The sequence below is a fragment of the Salvelinus fontinalis genome, chromosome 35 (assembly GCF_029448725.1).
Source record: "Salvelinus fontinalis isolate EN_2023a chromosome 35, ASM2944872v1, whole genome shotgun sequence".
Classification (NCBI taxonomy): domain Eukaryota; kingdom Metazoa; phylum Chordata; class Actinopteri; order Salmoniformes; family Salmonidae; genus Salvelinus; species Salvelinus fontinalis.
The window spans coordinates 11,756,721-11,775,875 of NC_074699.1; the positions used below are offsets into that span (position 1 = coordinate 11,756,721).

Genomic DNA, 19,155 nt, shown 5'->3' on the forward strand with positions numbered 1-19,155 from the left:
AGGAGAGCTGGTGCATGGGGCTGCCACAGGAGAGCTGGTGCGCTGAGCTGGCACAGGACGTGCAGGGCTAGGGAGGCGCACAGGAGGCCTGGTGCGTGGGGCTGGCACAGTCTTCACCAGACGGCTAGCACGCACCTCAGGACCAGTATGGAGAGCTGACTCAGGTGACATCAAATCCCCGACACGCTCCGTCGGGCGGATGTTGTGCCTCATGCACCAAACCAGCAAATCCCTCATTTCTCTCTCCTCCAATTTCCCCATTAAATCCTTCACAGTCTCTGCTTCACTCGCCCTGCTCACCTCCAAATCCACCCCGACTGGCTCCGGTTCCATCCTCGGCTCCTCACGGTAAGCATGGCTGCCTCCAGCTCTGCCTTGGGGTGGCAATATTCACCCGGCTGTACCCCGGGTCCCTTTCCATCTAATATCTCCTCCCAAGTCCATTGTTCCACAAAGCGCTGTTCCTCTCTTTCACGCTGCTTGGTCCTTTGATGGTGGGTTATTCTGTCACGATCGTCGTAACGTTGAAGATAGGAGGACCAAGGCGCAGCGTGAAATGAATACATTCTTCAATATTTAATGAAGACGAAAATGAAGAACACTTGACAAACTATACAAAACAATAAACGTGAAGCTAATGAAAACTAGTGCTGACACAAACACTACACATAGACAATAACCCACAACCCACAATACAAAACAAGCTACCTAAATATGGTTCCCAATCAGAGACAACGCAAAACACCTGTCTCTGATTGAGAACCATATCAGGCCAAACACAGAAATAGACAAACCAGACAAACAACATAGAATGCCCACACAGATCACACCCTGACCAACCAAAACATAAAACCTACAAAACAAACTCTGGTCAGGGCGTGACACAAAGGTTACCTGTAAACTTTGCCAAAAAATGTCAAACTACTTTTGTAATACAACTTTAGGTGTTTTTTAACGTTGAATAATCGATAAAATTTAAGACGGGAGGATATGTGTTCAATACAGGATTAAAACGATATGTAGCATGCCTTCTGTTTGATTGAAGTGCATGTCCAGGACACCTGGAGTGCCTCGACTTCAAGATGGCCGTATTTCTTCATTACACAAAGGAATAACCTCAACCTATTCCTTAAGACTGTTGACATCCTGTGGAAGCCGTAGGAACTGCAAGCAATTCGCTTAGAAATCTGGTTTCCCAGATTTCAATGAAAACTCATTGAAAAGACAGTGTCCTCAACAACAATAAAAAATCTGAATGGTTTGTCCTCGGGGTTTCGCCTGCTAAATAAGTTCTGTTATACTCAGAGACATGATTCAAACAGTTTTAGAAACTTCAGAGTGTTTTATATCCAAATCTACTAATGATATATCATCTCCTGGGGATGAGTAACTGGCAGTTGAATTTTGGTATGCTTTTCATCCAAATGTGAAAATGCTGCCCCCTACCCTAGAGAAGTTAAGGGGAAACATTTACAAGTCTTGGAATGGCCTAGTCAAAGCCCAGACCTCAATACAATTGAGAATCTGTGGTATGACTTAAAGATTGCTGTAGACCAGCGGAAGCCATCCAACTTGAAGGGGCTGGAGCAGTTTTGCCTTGAAAAAGGGGCAAAAATCCCAGTGGCTAGATGTGCCAAGCTTATAGAGACATAACCCAAGAGACATGCAGCTGTAATTGGTGCAAAAGGTGTCTCTACAAAGTATTAATTTTGGGGGGGTGAATAGCTATGCACGCTTATTTCTTGTTTGTTTCACAATAAAAAATATTTTGCATCTTCAAAGTGGTAGACATGTTGTGTAAATCAAATGATACGAATCCCCCCCAAAATCTATTTTAATTCCAGGTTGTAAGGCAACAAAATAGGAAAAATGCCAAGGGGGGTGAATACATTCGCAAGCCACTTATATATATATATATATATATATATACTGTATATAAAATATTATGCTATCTGGATGAATATGAAACAAGGTGGGACAGAGAGGTTGGGTACCTGTTTGTGGTTCCACTGAGAAGTAGGGCTGGCCCTGGAGAATGCTGTACACCAGTCTGGCACTATTCCCGTAGGTGGGATCATCAGCATCTGTGGCTGTTACCTGCATCACTGAGGTACCTGGACGACAAAAGAACAGCAGATGTTATTATTTTCAACCCCATTTACCCAACATAATAGTAGACCGGCAATAAGAAAATCATTATGGCATTTAGCTTGAGCCAATACTTATGTTTCTAACATGAAATTCCTGCTATATACCTGATGCTGGAAGTGTTTGCCATTCTAGAAATGGCTTATTCTTAACCGAAAATGTGGTGCAGTCAGCATCCCTCCCATGGTTATAATGCCCTTAAGTGCTCATGGTTTTGAGATTCACACAAAGCCTAGCTGTTTCACCAGTATTTGAAATTAATTTGCCATCACAGTGGTTTCTGAACATATTTGAAGCTGGGCTGGTCTAGACTGCCGAGTCTGAGCCCCAGAAGCACCATTTGGGTTGTCAGCTGGTGGAATCGCAGGGAAATAGATTGTTACTCTGTGACAGGCCAGCATTAAGGATGTTGTATTACATGGTGTGACCCCCCCCCACACACACACACACTCACACAAAAACATTCACAAGGAAGAGGGAAATTGCAAAGCCGCAACAACAACAGCAACGCTTCCAACTTTGCCTCCCCCGGTCAGATTACAGTAATTTTGAATAATGCATGGGAAACAAGCTGTTCACTGGCAAACAGTCTGAGGAAGGGAGAATTAGACAGAGGGTAGAGAATCCTTCACGGTCCATTCCCCAGCCAAACTCACCGACGTTGGACATTTCAGGCACCCTGGCATAGTATGGCCCATGTAGGAACTCAGGTGGGTTGTCATTGATGTCCTGGACCTTGACTATGAACTCAGACGGAGGTTCCAGAGGCTTGTTGGTGGCCCTGTCCACAGCCTGGGCTGTGAGGGTGTACTGGGCCTGCTCTTCCCTGTCCAGGGTCTTGGTGGCATGGATGTTGCCTGTCTTGTCATCAATGACAAAAATGGTGCCTGCACCCTCCCCTGAGAGAATGTACTTGCAATTGCCATCTCCAGCGTCAACGTCTGAGTGGAGCTGGAAACAAATGGAAAGAAAAAGGTCAGCAAAATTACTTCGGAAAAATATGTTAAAAACCATTTCAAAAATACTACGTTCCAACATGTAGTGTGATCACTAGGAGGAACATGGATAATGAGAAGCACATTCAGCCCAGGCAATCATGTAAATGTGATTACATTTAAATGCATAGCTTAGAGAAAACTGCCTTGAAACCAATATGTTTCAACATAGAGAATCAATCTATATTTACTCTGATGATAAACATTAGGTCCAACACAGCAACATTACAATTAGTGGTCTGTCACATTATCAGATAGTTAGTCACTTTGTTGATTGGTTCATTTCTGCAATTCAAAACACGCATAACTATATTCCCACAAACGCATATATGAATTGTATTTTAATGTATTTTGCAATATCTACCAACTTTTCATTATATTCCATGAAATATTCTTCATAGAAGCCTGTTCTGCATGCATGTTGTTTTTGTTGTTGATTAATGCCATGATTGATATCCCATCCCAATAATAACAAGGTACCATCTCTGTCACTGCCGAAATTAGAGGCAAATTTAGGTCCCCATTTGTAATCGTCATTTCTGTGGACCCCTAAAATCGCCTGTTTCCCAGATGTCAATGTCTTTGGGGGATGCTTTGATATTAAAAAGGAAATCTAATTTATAATCTTTAATCAAGTGGGCCACTGATTGCTTTGTGTAACAAATTGAGGATATTGCAAGGTCTCCACTGGTAATGAAAACCCCCTGTGACTTTAATTCAGCGATCAACAGATAGAGAGGGGGAAAGAAAGGGAGAGAAAAGAGAGGAGAGGTAGGAAGGTGATGATGAAGAATTTAAAACGGTGACCTTACCCTGCCCACTAACACTGGGTCTGGCCCTGTGTACTCCTCAATGACAAAGAACTGGTTCCAGACCCAGCCTCTCTTGGAACGGTGTAGGACCTGTCCCTCTTTGCCCGTCCTCTCCCGGTGCCTGTGTAGGGAGAGGCGGCGGCGGTGGCTGTGCTCCAGGGGTGCTGAGGCAGCCACAGCGCTGCACAGCACGGCGCCCAGGCACATCAGGAACACCTGCAGTCCCAGTCCCTCCCACATCCTGCTGCCTGCTGCCTGCCGACCAGTGCTACTCCGCCTTCCTTTGGGCCTTGCTGCACGTGTGCACGTGTTCCTGTGTCCCCTGAGAGGCACAATCCAGAGATAATCCTGTGAAAACCTTCCTCTGAGGTCCTTCCTGGATGGTGGCTTCACTCCACTCACTTGCTAGCCTGGGGACTTGGACCCTAAACCTCACCGGATCCTTTGGTTTTGCTTTATGCAGTTACTCATCACAACCCCCTTCTCTCTCTTCCTCCTTCTTCTCCTCCCAACGTAGGCCCTGAAATGAAACAAAAATACACAGAGTCAGTCACAGGGGACCAAACAGTTCTGTACAAGAGTAGTTATCGTCAGCCCACACTCCAACCAAAGTTTTAATTGACTCCTCTCTAAATCTCGACATATTAATTCATTTTGTGCCTCTGTATCTTGCTCTAATTAAGTGACAGAGGTTGTAAACTCATTTGCTCTTATTTAATTAGACATCAAGCCACTGGTGTTCTCTGATTGAAGTGTTGCCCATGTCTTGTCCCTTGTAGTATTACATTAGGTGAGTAGAGCAAAAGTGAAATAGTCTCCTTCAAAATTCTAATTTGGTACAAAATGCATCACTTCCTTTTCATTCACTGACCATGCACTGATGGTCAACAAAGCGACAACGGAGCTAAAAACAGAATAGTCTAACAGTCGATTTGCACAGTCATAACTGCAAACAAAGCTTAATCACATGCCAATAGGTTATGTTACACATCTGACAATTAACCAGATGCTGTGTTGTTGTCAGTCCCATGATTGGCTTTCATCCCTTCCTGCTTGGCTGCTCATGGATGGACAGGGGAACAAATGGACCTGCGGGAGATTTTCCTATCCACTGAGCCACGAAGAACCTTCAACTTCAGCAACGATGCTAGCTGGGAGCCCAACCACAACAATAATGCTTAAACACACTGCTTAAAGCTGCCTCTCACTGGAACCGGTTAAACACACGGTCCAGCAGGGAAGAGAGAGAGGTAGAGAAGAGAAGAAATAGAACAAATCTCCAGCTTGTGTGGCAGAGCTCATAAATAAAGTCCAAATAAAGCGCATCCACCAGTGATGTAGGGAAATGGGCACCCTAACTCAGTTGGACCTCTCCACTGTCAGTCCTCATAATGAACGCCTGATAACGCTTCATGCTTTCCAGTGTCTCGGTTGTAAATTGGCAGCTACTCCGGGAAAAAGAAGACATTTTATGCTTTTTTTCGTTATTGACTGGCCACCAAAATGTCAGCCAACTGTGTGTGTAGGAGTGGTTTTACTGCCTCCGATGCCCCATCATCTCGAGGGAAGTGTTTCCCATTTAAATGCCTCGGGAATCACAGGCATTCATCCGTCTTGGCTAAGACGGATGTGCTGAATAAGTAGTCTGGTCCAAAGTCAAGCAAAATGTCTCATCTGTTACTGTAATACAGTGGTTGTGAGTCATGTATTAAGTATTCCAGTGGATGGCTAGACAGCTAGATGTTTCAATGCAGCACTACTGTGGAATGGTGGGAGAGAAATCGGAGAATTTATGAATATGGAAAAATACACTGAATATACCAAACATCAGGAACACCTTCCTAATATTGAGTTGCACCCTCCTCCATCCCCATCCCTCTTTTGCCCTCAGAACAGCCTCAATTCATCGGGACATGGACTCTACAAGGTGTCAAAAGCATTTCACAGAGATGCTGGCCATGTTGACTTCAATGCTTCCCACAGTTGTGTCAAGTTGGCTGGATGTCCTTTTGGTGGTGGACCATTCTTGATACACACGGGAAACAGTTGAGCGTGAAAAACCCAGCAGCGTTCCAGTTCTTGACACAAACAGGGCGCCTGGCACCTACCTTTTGTCTTGCCCATTCACCCTCTCAATATTATACATACACAATCCATGTCTCAGTTGTCTCAAGGCTTACAAATACTTCTTTAACCTGTCTCCTCCCCTTCATCTACACTGATTGAAGTGGATTTAACAAGTGACATCAACAGGGGATCACAGCTTTCACCTGGTTAGTCTATGTCATGGAAAGAGCAGGCGTTCTTAATGTTTGTATACTCAGTGTATATCAACACTCTATAGCACCTTGTAAATATTGTAAAGGGGCGGATAGGCCATAGCTGCAGACACTAATATATGCGGGTTTACTGTCATGGGTCTAGCCCTAGAGGCAGAACTGAGTGATTGCCGCAAGATGGACAAGCTGCTAAGTGAAAATTGGCTATATTGTAAACATTTATGAAAACAAAACATTTGCTATTTGGTCTTAATTTAAGGTTAGGGTTAGCAGTGTGGTTAAGGTTAGGGTTAAGTGTAACGAATGTGCTGAAAGTCGGGAAGCAAGTACAGGGAGTGTTTTAATAAATAAATGAACACGAAACACAGACAACGCACCGACATGAAAACAGAGTCAAAACACCTGAGGAAAGAACTAAGGGGAGTGACAGATATAGTGAAGAAAATCAAGGAGATGATGGAGTCCAGGTGAGTGTCATGAGGAACTGGTGCGCTTGACGATGGTGACAGGTGTGTGGGATAATAAGCAGCCTGATGACCGAGAGGCCCGGAGAGGGAGTATACGTGACAGTAACCCCTCCGTACCTCCTCTCCGATGCGTGGCTCTAGCCGCAGGATGCCAACAAAAGTGACAAACCAGGGGATCAGGAGCGGACCGGTCACCCCTGCTGAAGCGCGTGAACCTGTCATGCTGGCTGAGGCGCGGGAACCTCTCGAGCAGGCTGGGGCGCGGGAATCTGACAGACTGGCTGAGGCATGAGAGCCTGGCGATCTGGCTGAGGCATGAGAGCCTGGCGATCTGGCTGAGGCATGAGAGCCTGGCGATCTGGTTGAGGCATGAGAGCCTGTAGCGGCTCCCGGACCTGACGTCATTTACACTGACACAAAAAAAAACACTCCCTGATGCTTTCCTTATGTGAGGTGTTATTCTGTAACGAGTGCGCTGATAGTCAGGAAGCAAGTTCAGGGAGGGAGTGTTTTAATAAATAAACACGAAACACAAACAACGCACCGACATGAAAACAGTCAATAACACCTGAGGAAAGAACCAAGGGGAGTGACAGATATAGGGAAGAAAATCAAGGAGGTGATGGAGTCCAGGTGAGTGTCATGAGGCGCAGGTGTGCTTGACGATAGTGACAGGTGCGTGGGATAATCAGCAGCCTGATGACCTAGAGGCCGGAGAGGGAGTATATGTGACATTAAGGTTAGGTTTATCAGATGTTATGACTTTGTGGCTGTGCCAGCTAGTGACCATTCTGCAGAGCTGCCTCCAGAACAAGTTTCACGAGGAAAAACACTAATCTGCGCAATATAAGTGGAAGTGTATCATGTTCCTCTTGAATAAATAAATAATGGTTACATTTCATGTTACTAAATGAGGGGTAAGATAATGCCACAGCTGCTTGTAAGTGCAAAATTATTACTGAGACTTTGAGAACATAATTATCGGATAAATGGAAAAAAATTGCTTGTGCTGCAGAAGAAACGAAATTGCCGGCTACAAATATCCTTGGCCTTAATTGTAGTGTGTGACTCCGGCTCTATTTCTACTGTTCAAGCCCAGCCATGGACAGTGGTGGAGAGGGGATGTCTGAGGAGAAATTGAGTGACCTGACAGTGAGGGACAATTAAAACAATCCCTCAAGTCTTTCTCCAAGTCTCCGCTATTCTAAAAGCAGCCAGTAACTTCACACTATCACAGCCATGAAAAGAGAAGATCAGGAGAGAGGCACTGGGCAGATAAATACTCCCTCTCTTTCAGTGCAGTCTTTTTAACACCAAGCAAGTGTCTTCAATATCTCATTGTGGTGCTGTAGACTCTAAAAGGCATACGATCCCACACCATTTGATTGAGGGGAACCCCAAAAAGCACTTATCAGCTCAGTGGGGCACTTACATAATTGAACTCTAACCAGTAAGCATAGTCCTCAAAGGAAATATCATTAAGTAGTGCATACAAATCAAATGTTATTGGTTCTTTCAATGCAGGGCCTCATTAGGGTTATGATAAGAACCTAAATGATGTCCTAAATAAGTAAAGCATTTCTTCAGCCTCTGAAGGTGCATGTGGGGGTTGGGATTTTGTTTTTATAGCTGGGAGATGTGTTCTTCCTTGTACAATTATTATTAGAATTTTTTAAGTAAGGAGTGCAATCGCTCCCCAATGGTTATTGGAGCTATCGTTTAAAAAAAAAATCGGAAGCAGAATTATTAATATTTTTTTAAACAGCAGACAGAGTATGGAACTGTGCTCAAATCTGACCCCTCCGTGCAGAGGGGTTCAGCTTACCTACCATTAACATTGTACAAGAAAAGCAAAGATACGCTCCCTCTCTCTCCCTCCCTCTCCCTCCCTCTCTCGTATTCTCTAGTGCCAGTTTAATTCTGTAAAGTCCAGTCGCACGTACAAGATTTTGTCGGTCTAAAGCAATAAAGGTGATTAATGTCTGAGTAGATGTGATATATGCCCCTGTCTTCCACGACCCTGGAGGCTCCGCCCGCCTGTTTTCACAAGTGTTTATGACCGTATGGTGTGTGTGTGTGTCGGTGCACAAAGTATGTCTATTGTGTGCACATGTACAGATTTGTGTGAATAGTGTGTGCAAACAGCTTATTTATTGGCTGTTGTTGTTATACAATGAGTAGCCTATGCTGTCTGGGCATGGGAAATGTTTATTTAATTATTTTATTTATCCTTTATTTAACTAGGCAAGTCAGTTAAGAACACATTATTATTTACAATGACAGCCTACCAAAAGGCAAAAGGACTCCTGCGGGGACGGGGGCTGGGAGTAAAAAATAAAAATATGGGACAAAACACACATCACGACAAAAAAGAGACATATGGTGGCAAAACTTGCTGTAATAAAGTGTATCCAGTGTGTCTATGCATTTAACTAAAGTCATATGATGTACTGATGAGACTTTCTCCCTCTGCTAGAACACTTCCTCTTTGTCTACATGACTGACTCTTGTTTTTGGACTTACAGACAGTGCTGTTATTCCATTTTTAGCAGTAGACTGAACTAAGCTGTAACAGACGAGCAGGACAAATAGTTTTGGTTTCTTTTGGAAACCGTGTGGAGACAGTGAGCATTGAGAAATGGCGCAACATATCTTGACACAACTTCACCTCAGGCCAACCTCAGTTTCTCAGTTCCATAGTCCTTTAAGGTCACCAACCAGTACATCCTCATGGCTATTGTTCTGTTTGTTTGTCACACCACCCAAAATGGGGGCTATAATTTTCTTATATAAACTGAGACCCAACTCTTCTTCATTGGGCTCTTAACATTGCACTTTATGTGATCCCCCTCCATACTGCAATTCTTATCGAATAAAGAAAATATGTTAATTGAATGTCAGAGTCTCTCTCATTTGGTTGGGATTTCCATGGCAGACACCACAACACTACATAAAAAGAGACCTAAGACAACAACACAGCATGGCAGCAACACATGACAAGACAGCATGGTAGCAACACAACATGGCAGCAGCACAAAATATGCTACAAACATGATTATGCACAGACAACAGCGCAAAGGCAAGGAGGGAGAGACAACAATACATCCCACAAAGCAGCTACAACTGTCAGTAAGAGTGTCCATGATTGAGTCTGAATGAAGCGATGGAGAAAAAACTGTCCAGTTGGAATGTTTTTTGCAATAGAGAGAGAGAGAGAGAGAGAGAGAAAGACAGAGAGAAAGACAGAGAGAGAAAGAGAGAGAGAGAGAGAGAGAGTGACAGAGAAAAAAAGAGAAAAAAGAACGAGTGAGGGATAGAGGGAAATAGAGAAATACAGAGAGAGGGTGAGGAGAGAAAGAAGAGAGAGAAAAAGCGAGGGAGAAAGAGTGAGGTAGAGACTACAGTCTAGCGTTACAAATGGGGTTGCTGCGAGGGATGCAGCAGCTTTGGAATTAATTCTCCATGTGCTGCCTGCATCCTGGCCTTCTCATTTCGTGACCAGCTTTGATGCACTTACTGGAGCAGTGGAGGAGGGTTTAGTGCTTGGTTGACTGTGCAGCTTGCGGGGATGTAAAAGAGTGGAGGTATTTCTGCTCTAAGAATGGCATGTGTGACATACCTTCGCACTGCTTGAATGCAATATTGAATGATTTCTCCGTATAATGACCTAATCTACATGGAATAAAATAATTTAAATGACAACAATAACAAAGATCATTAAATATATAGCTGAATGTATTTTCATTCAAGTTCCTCCTTTCAAGATACAAGCATGGCACTGTACAGGTTATACCGATAAAACCATGTTTTCACTCAACACAAAGTGGCCATATTATCACGGCAGATTGCTAGACAGACCATATCATAATGAAAATAAACCACCCTTCTAAGCCCTCCACATGCTCTGTAATACGCCACTTTCATGGAGAAACCAGGCGCACTACAGTCTGTATTTTACACCATAGGCGCTGAATGTTTTCCTTTAACAATGCAGTATTTTGGAGCATGACCCCTGTATCTGCCTGAGTGGTGGTTCTATTCCTAGAAATCGGGCTTTCTCCGAATTTTACCCCTTGCACACATATAAATCTTTGTTTGGATAAAAAAAAGAGAGAAATAACACCACCGTCACCACCTCATTCTTACAGCGTTGAAAGAAGCCGATCAGGGTCAAGTGATCAGGACTGTAGTCTTGTGTAGTCCTCAGAGCTCCACCATGCTGCGTCTCACTCTGATGGGTAATTGCTCCAACACTACTACCACAGAGGACTCTGAGATCAGGAGGTTCTCTGCTATTCTCGCATTCGTTTTAGAGAGATTTTTGTTTGTTTGTTTTAAAGCAAGCTTTCTGCAATTCTACCCATTTTGCCATGGGGGGAGCAAACATTTTGCAATTCTACCCATTTTGCCATGGAGTGTAGAGAACATTTTTGGCCAAAATGTATGCCATGTTAATAATAGCTGAGTGAGAGTGACTAACAAAATCAGTGGGGGCCCCCTGGCAATCAGGGCCCCTGGGAACCTGCCCTGCATTCCCGGGTCCTATTCATACAAGATAACTACAAGTTTAGTTAGATGGCTAGACTAACTTACCAAGCTAAAAATTGTTAGCTGACATGCTAATTTAGTGACTGTCAGTGACTGACATAACAAGAGAAAAACTGCTGAAGCACAATCACATTTTGAAAAATGGCACCTTTTGTGTTCAACAGTAAGTTGAGACGCCGACTGAGTCCCTAGCGGCCGGGGGCCCTAAGCAACCACTTGTATTGCATATACCTGGAGCCGGCCCTGCTGACAAGTTTATTAACATTGTTCAGGGACTTTGAATATACTGTCCTGTGTTTACCTTTTGTATACGATACGGCTTCTGTAAATCAATGCCTCACAATAAAGACCTGCTAGTATATCTGCAAAGATATAACATGCATGGCCTTGACAGACTTAACTCTTTAAAAGAAGACATAAGAGAGGATAAACAACTGGGAATAAAAACGATTTTCTACTCAATACGACGGCATGGAAAGAGGCTTTGAAGCCGCACTGCAAGGAGGAAAAGTGGTCTTTGGTTTCTGGTTACTGTGGCTTTTAAACGCGACAAAATAGAGAAAAGAAACAAACGATTGTGCTCCCAGGGCGTAACCTGACTCTTAATTGCCATTCAATTACACAGACTAATCGGTATAGGTGGATCACAAACAAAATATCCCAGTCTGGCTTTCTGCACTTCAGAGCCAAAGAGGTCATTAGTATTCTAACAGGTGAGTGATGCACCCACTTTTTTTTCTCTCTGAGCAGACAGAGTCATGAATAATATGCTAATGCCATCAGCCACAATGTGCCGCCACAGCTACAGGTGAAGAAAGAGTGCATGTACAGAAGATACTGTTACTGCTGCTACAGGCTTTGCATGCTGTTGTTCATGTTGCTGCCGATGCCGTTGCTCAGAGGGATGTCAAGAGCTGAGGAAAACGACTGATTCCATGGATAGCAGCCAGTAATTTGCACTGTGAGAGTAAGGGAAAGCAACCGAAAAAAAAGAGCGAGGGAGAGGATGCAGAGGATGCAGCTGAGCTTGAAGCGATGGTAGGAGTCTCGTTACCGAGACGGCTGGCTGTGGGATGGAGATGGAAATGGCGGAGGAGGTATGTATCACAGAGGAGCTGCACTCAAAGTGATGATATTTCAGCTCAGCCCTAGGCTTCTTTCCTCTCTGGTGTGCTCAGGAAGGCAGTGCATGCCCTTGGAGTTGGAAAGGTTTATGACTGAGTATCATTTTACTGTGGCAAACAAGGCTCAGCACTCAGGTTAAGTTACCTTGACATATCTGAAGGTTAGAAGCCCTGCACCAGTCAACCACAATGCCTCTTCTGCATACCTGGCTACAGGAGTGTGGGTGGGAAGGGTTTTGATAGGGCAGTGTGAAGGTAGGATGCACCTGTCACTCAAACTGGAAGGAAAGCGAGATGGAGAGTAAGAGAAGGACAAGAAGATACAGCTGAGACAGAGCAGTGCACACACAGCCTGAACAAAGGGCAGTCGCAGACAAACCACAAAGGGAAGGATTAGGTTCAGCGAGACAAACATGATTGTTCCGCTTCACATCAGCTTCTGACTATGTGTGTTCATGTGTGTATCTGGTGGAGTAGGGGGTATCTGATCTCTCTTAACCCACTACATAAAGTTAAGGAGGAATTATGAACTACAAGTACCCACATCAGCTTGTTCATAGACTAGTAATCCGTATCACTAGGCATCCTCACTCAGAGGACACGAGTACACTGTATTGTGTCTATGAACGCATACAGCATTAATAATAGGCCTATCTAGGAGTTTCTAAAGGTAAGTTAGTCATACCAGTATCCCCAACCTCTGTAATTTATTAAATGTATCTTCCACTTAAAATGAATAAATGCAGAGAAAGACTCTCTTTGCAAATGACTAAAATTGTAAGATGCAAACAGAAGCTACGCATCTTGTTCATTAACATTTACTACAGTCAGCAAAACTGAATTAATGTTGCAATTGTACAACAATACCATTAACCAAAGAGTTTGTATCATTAAGAAAATGCTGAGGAACTATTCAGCTCAAAATTATAATTTCTAAACGGCTGAGAATAAAATGTAAGAAACAAAAAAGAAGCAAGTCATTGGAATCGGAAATAGCAACATAGACTGTAATTGCAAGCACCGATCTGAAATCTTTCCACTGAATGTGAAACTAAATGGCATGTACTCAAAACCTTTACAAAGGATCTCTGCTACTGACAACCAAGCAGACGTCAGGAGGCAATGTATGCTATGGTGGTGCCTCCAATTAGTAAGAACCAGGGTTTCTCTTTTTGTGTCACATCCATAACATAATCATTATGTCTTCGGTTATTATGCAAGTCTAATTGCTATGCCACGTTGCTGTGTATCCAAGAATGTAATGAAAAAGAAGAACAAAAATAATTGAAGACTGCATCTGCATCTCTTCAGCTATTCAATCACCCACAAGACACTTTAACCATAATTAAAATGTGTGAGGTTTATTAAGAAAATCCAGTCTTTTCCCTTTCATCTAGCAACGAGATGCTAGTATTTTAGTCACAAAAAGAGGAATTGCCAGCATAATGTATTTTTACAGCTACACTCAAACTGTGGAACAGTGGAACAGTCGGTTTCCAAAGCCCCAAACTCCCCAGCCTTCTCCTATTCCTGGAAATGAAGGAGTGGCTGGAGTTTCAGACGGCCCAGTCCAGCCAGCCAGCCTGATCTAGGGAGCAGGAAACTGCAGTGTCTGGAATTGATTTGAGGCAAAGGGAAAAGGGGACAGGAGACAAACAGCCCCAGATCCCAACCATTATGGGTGGAAGATGACACACGAGGAGGAAGGAGCAAAGTGAGGCACTGCAATAGAGTGTCTGTGGGTTGTGTTAGTTAATTCTGTGTTGAAATGCCCAGAAGGAAAATGGAGACCAAAAATACACAGAGTGTATGCACAGAAGGGAAAAAATACCAACATATTTTTGGAGGGAGACGACCTTTTCACCAGACAGGCTGTATTAACAGACGTTACTTTTAAAAATTGTCATACTTGAACTTCACTAATCTGATTTTTTTTTAAAGATGATCTTCTGTGAAATGTATTCCCTTGCTGAACAAATTGATTGACAGCTTTCCTATTTTGATTTTCTATAACGAGAGAAAAGCTCATCTCCCATTAAAGAGGTCATCCGCATTTGAAACAATAACAAAGCACCTCCCCGCAACTTTTTTTTGGGGGGGGAAAAAGCTGAGGGACGGTGGCTTGAAAAATGTAACCAATCATTATGCATTGACAGAGCTATGGATGCAAGGACTGACCATCCATGATATCAAAAGTATAGTTTTAATGTCATAGCCGGCATAATAAGTCAGTTTAGCCATTGCTAAAAGGAATTAACTCGTCAGTGGTAATGGATCTGCCGGGTTGAATAATGATATAGAAGATAGTCTACACTGTGGGTTATGTATCAGCAGATTGTATCAGTAAAATCCATAGAGAATCTTACAAACCATCTAGCTACCGCTGACGAAAAAAATAAATAACATTACTAAACTCACAATTTCATAGCCACTGAACTGATTTCTTTCATGGGCAAGAGCAGCAGACCTGAAATAGTCTCCATGGTTGTTAAACAAACACAGAAGACGTCAAGGTGATGAGCGAGAGAGAGAAAGGAAGAGAGAGAGAGAGAGAGAGAGAGAGAGCAAAGTGAACAAGATGAGCAAAGAGAAATCAAAGGGAAAGCACACAGAATGTCAGGGGCCACTTCAGTGCTTCGCAGTTCCCCTTATCGATGAGGAAGACAACAATGTCAATACACAGAAAGAGATTTCAAATTGAATACATACCACTAGTTTCCAGATCAGAGCTCAGTTGACCCATAAAATACACTGACCTCGTTGGCTTTTTACATCAGCAGTGGTCACAACCCACTGGACACAAACTGGTTGAATCAACGTTGTTTCCACGTCATTTCAACCAAAACAAATCTTTGTGAGGATTTTGAATTCATGTGGAAAACTGATCGGATTTGAAAAAAGTCATCAACAGGGGGAATTTTTTCTTTTTTCTCAACCAACCCTTTACCTAAATCCAATGACATGGTGATTTCACATTGAATTCACGTTAGTTGACAACTCAACCGAATGGAAATCCAAACTAGACGTTGAACTGAAGTCTGTGCCCGGTGGGAAAGTGCTTTACAGATACCCAGCCTAAAATCCCAAAGAGCAAGCAATGCAGATGCCGAAGCAGTGTCTAGGAAAAACTCCCTAGAAGGCAAGAACCTAGGAAGAAACCTAGATAGGAACCAGTCCTCTTCTGGCTGTACCGGGGGGTCATTTACGAGTACATTATGGATGGGATTCTTCATGTCATCATTCTGAAGAGAAATTCACTCTTGACGGGTTTTCACAAATATTCACAAATAACATGAATTTTGGCGTCAAATGTGTAGGCTATTTACCAGATGTTATACCATTAAAAACCCATAAAAATTAGGGCTGGGAATTGCCAGGGACCTCAGAATATGATATTATCAGGTGCCGATATGATATGTATTGCGATTCTCACAATTCTATATATGTATTGCGATTTTAATGTTACAAACATATTGCTCACTATATGTCTGCTGCAGAGAGACAAGAGAGAGCATGAGAAAACGAGTTTTGATCAGTCAGGTAAACAAAAGTTCCCGAAAAGATGTTGGCTCACTACTTAAAAAGAAGATGGAGAACAAGCCAGAGTTTTGGCGCATGTACAGCCGACTAGCTTTGGGTAACTCTACCTTTCTTTAATTTTACAAATTCGATACTTGGAGTCAAATATTGATATAATATCATATTAAAATAATATTGCGATATGTTACTGTATCGATTTTTCACCCCCAATGCACAACCACACCTGTCTAAACAGAGATGGGACTGCTGTCCAAGTCCTACCACAACCGTACACTGCTGACTAAACTGACCATATCTGCCTTAAGAAACATTAGTATGGCAACAACAGTTGATAGGCTTAGTCCTTTCTTCTGATTCAGTGAAAGTGATTAAAAATGAGCAAAGCAAGAGGATAATAACTCTTAAACACAACAGAGTGGCCAACAGGGGAAATAAACAAGGGAAGGAAGATAGAAGACAGGAAATGTGATCCCACTTGTTATCAATCTTACAGGGTCTTGGCGGTTCAGCCCAGCCACCATTAATTAGCAATATACTTTACGCCTGGGACTGATATGTCTATTTGTGAATAAAAACCCCGTAGATCATCTATTCCACAGACGCATGTTAATGAGTCACATTCCAAAGTCAATTATATCCAACTCAAGCCGGTGGGAGTCACCGGTGAGGAAATTACCCATCACCCTCTCCTCTCATAGCACATGATTGTGGGGACTAATTGGAGAGAAAATGAACGATGGTGTGTTGTGACCTGTCTCTAAAGATCCTGTGAAGATTGAGCACCGGCAGGAAATCTGCTCATTTAAAATGAGATATTGACAGAGATGTTCAACTCCATCAAGATCCTCAAAAGATAATTGTGTCAGTTCAGAGCAGTGATATGAAAAGGGGGTATTTAAACTATAGACCAATAATGGATAAGGGCCTCTCATCATCTCAGGATCAGCACAATGTCCTGGCCCTAAATCAACAAACATGCTCTGCTTTTGAATACGACACATGGAGGAAAAGTGAATACTGTATATTACACAGTACAGTGTGCTAAAAAAAAAACAAAGCATGAATGGACACATTGATAACACAGCAATGACGATGATCTGTATGCACCCTTAACCCCTGTCTCGAAAGGATTTGGCCATGGGAAAAAAAATCTCATGTCTCTGCTGCCTGACAGCAGTGACCTTTGGCAGTGTTGTGAGGTGGAAGGCGATATAGCATTATCATCAGGTCTGTCTCCCAGAGCTTCAGAGTTCTAGGCTAGGTATTCTCTGGGTTTAATCCAACATTTAATGCAGCATTACTGTATCGGTATCTTGGCCATGGCTTTATCCTTTTCCCTTTATATAAAGTGCTATTTTTTCTGCAGGGAAAGGAAGGGGGGGGGGGGGGGGACAGGCCTACACACAAACCGCCATTTCAGGTACCGCACAAGGGAGGAGACAAAAAAGAAATGTAGCCCTGGCTCGCTTTGACCGGAGCTGTCTAGGCTCTGATACACAGGGCTAGCTTTATCCCATAAATTGCAGAAATTAATAAATTATTAATATGACAGATATCAAAGGAAGAAGGGAAATCCTCTTTTTCATTCTTGCAAGTAGAGAATTTAGATTGTTAATCTTCCAGGGCTTACATTTGTTTTCTGTATCTGAGTTTGATTCCTTTGGGATTTATAAACCATGGTAATCCCACAGGAAGTGAGTTCATCTTTTTTTCCCTTTGAGCTGTGTCACTGGAGCCTGGCAAACATTTGTGGGACATTTGGGTTTGATTTGGGCACCCAGACACAATTCCAATTTTTCCAGGTGGCCTTGATGCCCAGTCGATCAGAGTATCGAGGCATAATTCCACCGTTTGACCTTGCTGTCAGGTTTGGATGTAGATGATGAATTGTTGCAAGCATTGCAATGCCCCACGTGCCAAGAAATACGGGAACTCCGAATGAATTGTAGCACTTCATGAAAAAAAGAGATAAGGAATAGTGATTACATCATGTCACTCCATGTTTAGCTAATTCAATTAATTTGCAGAGTGAAATAAATATCTGGCTGCTACTTTAAACTGCACCATCATTGATTTGTCACTTTTCCACCCTACATTTGTTCAAACCTCCTGGTAACAATCAATAGTGTTAGTGGGTATAAAACACAGCAGTGGCACAGGAAAGATCGCAGCAAATCCTCCACAAACAAGGAGACGGATTTAGCAACGCCAGTCAGAACCAGGTCTTCAGACAGAGGGAGGCTGTTCATCTACTTATAGCGACAAACTAAAAACTAAAAGAAAATCAGTCTCCTACCATGGCAACAAGACAATACATCTAGTCATTGTGTAGCGGGGCTATGGGTAAACCGGTAATCTGCAGCTGAAAACCCTGACTCTAAGCGCTTTTGTCCCTGTCTGGGATGTGCACAGAGCTGATGCTCCACCCTTCAGTTAAATGTGTCTGCGAAGAATAGAAATAATCTGCATATTCAAAGGAGTTAAGGCTGAAATAAAAGCCCCTATATCTCTGATGGATCTGGCTTTAGGACAGGGGTCAGGGTGTAGAGCTAAGAGGGGAGGCCGTCTGCTGGAGATGTTGACATCCTGCTGCCTTGCCTTGTAGTTAAAACAGCCGCCATGCTGGCTGTCTTTTTCTCACATTGCAGGACTTTTCTAGGATTAGAGACTCGGGTACTCTCCGACATAAGGTCACCCAGGGACACAATCATAATAACCACATCTCATAAATATTTCTAAATCATACATTATTTTAAATAAATATGTAAAAAAATATATAATACATGTGTTTCTCAAATTAGTGTTGCTCACAGAGGGGGTGGGCGGCAACATGTCTCCTGTGATTCTATTCAGTGTGGAAAAAGTGACTTTGAATAATTCTATTCGGCTATCTGAGTAGTGGGTGTCAGAGACAATTTACACGCTTTTTGATTTCAAAGCACCAATGGATGTTATAAAGCACAGTTTCCACATATTTCCACATAATACAAGTCAGTTATAATCAAACAATGTTTATTCTGTGGCTGACATGCTTTCTATTTATCGATGTAGCATGGATTCCATATGACAGGAGAATCACATAGCATCAGTCAACCAACCCCATGAAATGGTCATGATGTCCATAACAAATCTGGAACATTAATAAGTGGACCCTCAAACATGGTACAGCACTGCAGAGAATCCACAAAGCTGTATATTTTAATAAGGTCAAATCACTCTCTTTTTCAGACATGGGCATTTCC

The 19,155-nt window shown here is 42.8% G+C and overlaps 1 protein-coding gene across 2 annotated transcripts in view; it reads right to left on the bottom strand.

The window, feature by feature from the left end:
- Nucleotides 1–19,155, bottom strand: part of LOC129834323 (cadherin-11-like) — an 83,876-nt gene that overhangs the window by 21,394 nt on the left and 43,327 nt on the right. For both annotated transcript variants that reach the window (XM_055899204.1, XM_055899205.1), the window contains 3 exons: nucleotides 3,956–4,475; nucleotides 2,805–3,099; nucleotides 1,995–2,114 (listed from right to left, as the gene is read on the bottom strand). In XM_055899204.1, the coding sequence (XP_055755179.1) occupies nucleotides 1,995–2,114; nucleotides 2,805–3,099; nucleotides 3,956–4,195 (655 nt within the window). In that variant the 5' untranslated portion in view covers nucleotides 4,196–4,475. The remainder of the gene's footprint in view (nucleotides 1–1,994; nucleotides 2,115–2,804; nucleotides 3,100–3,955; nucleotides 4,476–19,155) is intronic.